This window comes from Phalaenopsis equestris, unplaced genomic scaffold (assembly GCF_001263595.1).
Source record: "Phalaenopsis equestris unplaced genomic scaffold, ASM126359v1 Scaffold000265, whole genome shotgun sequence".
In the NCBI taxonomy this organism is placed as follows: domain Eukaryota; kingdom Viridiplantae; phylum Streptophyta; class Magnoliopsida; order Asparagales; family Orchidaceae; genus Phalaenopsis; species Phalaenopsis equestris.
This window is the reverse complement of record NW_018164707.1, coordinates 319,843-323,444: the sequence shown is the minus strand read 5'-3', so window position 1 is coordinate 323,444 and position 3,602 is coordinate 319,843. Positions and strand designations below refer to the sequence as shown.

General features: G+C 36.6%; 1 protein-coding gene across 1 annotated transcript; it reads left to right on the top strand.

Moving 5' to 3' along the window:
• Positions 1-509: 509 nt before the first annotated feature.
• LOC110024660 lies at positions 510-1,202 on the top strand. The gene has a single exon (XM_020724756.1). It carries the CDS (start codon positions 510-512, stop codon positions 1,200-1,202), a length of 693 nt encoding a protein of 230 aa, XP_020580415.1.
• The last annotated feature ends 2,400 nt before the right edge of the window (positions 1,203-3,602 follow it).

Below are 3,602 nucleotides of genomic sequence, written 5' to 3'. Positions count from 1 at the left end.
TCTAATGTGGATCACCTTCCTAGGACTGGGGGGAAAGGGAAGACCTTTTCTCAATGATTAATTTCCTTGTTTGGAATATTAGGGGTATTGCTCACCCCTCCTCTCTAAAGAGATTAAAAAATTTGGTGTGAATTCATAAAGTGTGGTGTTTTGCCATCCTTGAACCATTGGTTACTAAAAATTCCCATAAAATTCAGAAAAATTTCCCTCAATTTGATCATTTCTCCAATATTAATAATAAAATTTGGCTTTTTGCTAGAGTTGAACTTCAGTAGTCTATGCTGTTAAATCATTCCTAATTTATTCACATCCAATTTCATATTGGTGCTCATATTGGATATGCCACCTTCATTTATGCTAGCAGTATTGTCTTTAATCAATCCACCTTATGGACTAAGTTAACTCAAATTGGTCAGTGTCTGAAATCTTTTTGGATTTTGGGTGGTGATTTAAACTGTATCTCTTCTCCTTCTGAAAGAAGAGGTTGTAGGCCACCTATTGCTTCTGCCATGAATAGATTCAATGACTTTTTTTCTGATGTTGAAATATTTGATTTGGGGTATTACGGTCCTGACTTTACTTGGAGAAGGAGTTCCATGTGGGAAAGACTTGACAGAATGCTTGGTAACTCAAAATGGGTTCAAACATTCCCATTCACTGTCATTTCTCATTTGACTATGGCAGATTCTGACCATAGGCCCCTCCTGTGCACAATCCAAAATGTTGAAAGCCCATTTAAAGCTCCTTTTAGGTTTCAGAACATGTGGACCCTCCACCCTCAATTTGTGGAAGTAGTAGGTAAGCTTTGGAGGTCTGAAGATGATACTAATCTCTGGATAAATCTGTGGAAACTCCAGAAGAAGGTGGTTTCTAAGCTGAGGAAGTGGAATAGAGACACTTATGGTAACATACGTGGGAACTTGATTAAAGCTCAAAGTAAAGTGATTAGCATGGAAGACAGTTTCCAAAGGGGTTTGATTTTTGAAGTTGACCTCCATAAAGCTAATGAAGAGTTGTTACTCCATATCAGTTACACTGAATGTTTTCTGAAGCAGAAAGTTGTTGTTACCAAATTTATGGAAGGAGATAGAAACTTAAGTTATTACCATGCTTGCATTAACTTCAAAAGGAAAAATAATTTGATTTTATCTATTCAGGATTCTGCTGGCCATGTGCTGACTAATGCTGAGAATATTGCCTAAGATGTTGTAAATTACTTTCGAAGTATCTTTAATCCTTCTAGAGCTCAAATCAAGATGGATATATTCTCTGATTGCAAATATTATGTCTAAAATTTGAATCTAAATACCACTCCTTTGGAAGATGAAATTAAAGCTGCCTTGGACTCTATTGATGACCAAAAGGTAGCTGACACTGATGGCTTCACTGCAAAATTTTATAGCCACTTGGAATATCATCTCTGGGGATTTTGTTGATGTTGTGCAAAGCTTCTTTATAGGTATTAATCCCCCTAAATACTTTACTGCTTCTGTTATTACCTTGATTCCAAAAAATTCCAGCAGGATAAGATGGGGAGATTTTAGACCAATCAGCCTAACTAATGTTCTTTCTAAAGTTATCAGCAAGATTATGAGCACCAAACTCCAGCCTCATCTTCAGCAGCTAATCAACAAGAATCAGGTGGCTTTTGTGAAAGGAAGGCAAATATCTGATAAGATCCTTTTGGCTTAGGAACTTCTACTGGATCTGGATAGAAAATGTGGAGGCAACAATCTCATTATACAGCAAGATTATCAGCACCAGACTCCAACCTCATCTTCAACAACCAATCAACAAGAATCAGGTGGCTTTTGTGAAAGGAAGGCAAATATCTGATAACATCCTTTTGGCTCAGAAACTTCTACTGGATATGGATAGAAAATGTAGAGGCAACAATCTCATTATGAAATTGGATATTCAAAAAACCTATGATACAATTAACTGGAATTTTATTTTGGATACCTTGAATGCTAGGGGTTTCTCTGGGGACTTTGTCAATCTAATTAGAAAATGGCTCATTTGCAACAACCATTCTATCTTAATTAATGGCAAGAACCATGGTTTCTTCAATGCCACTAAGAAAATTAAACAAGGAGATCCCTTGTCCCCTACTATCTTTATTTTGGCTATGGATTATCTTTCTAGGCTTCTTAATCAAATGCTTATATCTTCCCCACATTTGGACTATCAGCACAGATCCAATATTAGTGTGAGTCATCTGTCCTATGCAGATGATATAATCATTTTCTCTAAGGCTACCAACAATGTAGTAAATTCTCTCGATCAAGTACTTACACTTTCAAAGATCATATGGTATGTATCTTAACAAACATAAATGTCAAATTTTTGCTAGCTCTCATACTTATCCACAGATTAAGCAATGGATTGCACAACACACTGGTTTTAGCTTGGCTTGTTTACCTATCAATTATCTTGGTGTTCAATTAATAAAAGGGAGAACTAAACAAACTCAATTCAATGGGGTAATTGATCAAATTCGGAAATAGCTTCAATGTTGGACAAATTACTTTCTATCAAATGAAGGTAAGATCACTCTTCTCGGTTTTAGCTTGGCTTGTTTACCTATCAATTATCTTTGTGTTCAACTAATAAAAGGGAGAACTAAACAAACTAAATTCAATGGGGTAATTGATCAAATTCAGAAACAGCTTCAATGTTGGACAAATTACTTCCTATCAAATGAAGGTAAGATCACTCTTCTCAAAACCATCTTAACTTCTATCCCTTCCTATGCTCTTCAGATGTTCACTATGAAGAAGGGGACTTTAGAGCCCAAGATAGTCTTTGGGCTTTGTTTACGAAGGGGAAATGCTGCAGGACTGTGCACCTTAACTTGGCTGAGAAGAAAGTGTGGGATTCCAGGTTGTGATTAGGCTTTAAGGATTTTCAACATCTCAGTGTCATTGATCTTTGTAAACTCTGGATAAATTTTAGAGCCCAAGATAGTCTTTGGGCTTTGTTTACGAAGGGGAAATACTGCAGGACTGTGCACCCTAACTTGGCTGAGAAGAAAGTGTGGGATTCCAGGCTGTGGACTAAACTTTTGGAGGTGAGGCATAAAGCTAAGGATCTGTTTATTTGGAAACTTGGAGAAGGAAAAATTAGTTTCTGGCTAAGTAAATGGATTTGGAATGGGGAAAGAATTGACATCTCCAATCCAAACTCTGGAACTAAAGTGAAGGAATTCTAGACTGAAAATCAATGGAATTGCAATTTGTTGGCAACCATCTTAACTGAACCATCTTAACTGTGTTGGCAACCATCTTAACTGAAGAGCAAATGTATTGGGTGAGGAAAACTAAAAATCAATCCTGGAGAAAAGAGATAGAATGATCACTAGACAGGCTCCCTCAAAAAAACTTTCAGTTTACATTTTCCAGCAATTGTATCATTAGCACCCTATTATGTGGGGGAAATTTATTTGGGGGAAGTGGTTGACACTTTTAATGTCCTTTTTTATGCTAGAGGCTGTGGAATTATTTCCTACCTTGTGATGATATTTTGAAATTGAAAGGGCTTAAGGCTTCCTCTTGCTGTTGGCTGTGTAGTAAGGATGAAGAAAGTCTGGAACATCTAATTTT

Excerpts from the sequence above, each read along its gene's own strand:
- LOC110024660 (XM_020724756.1), top strand. The coding sequence starts at position 510 with ATGAATAGATTCAATGACTTTTTTTCTGATGTTGAAATATTTGATTTG.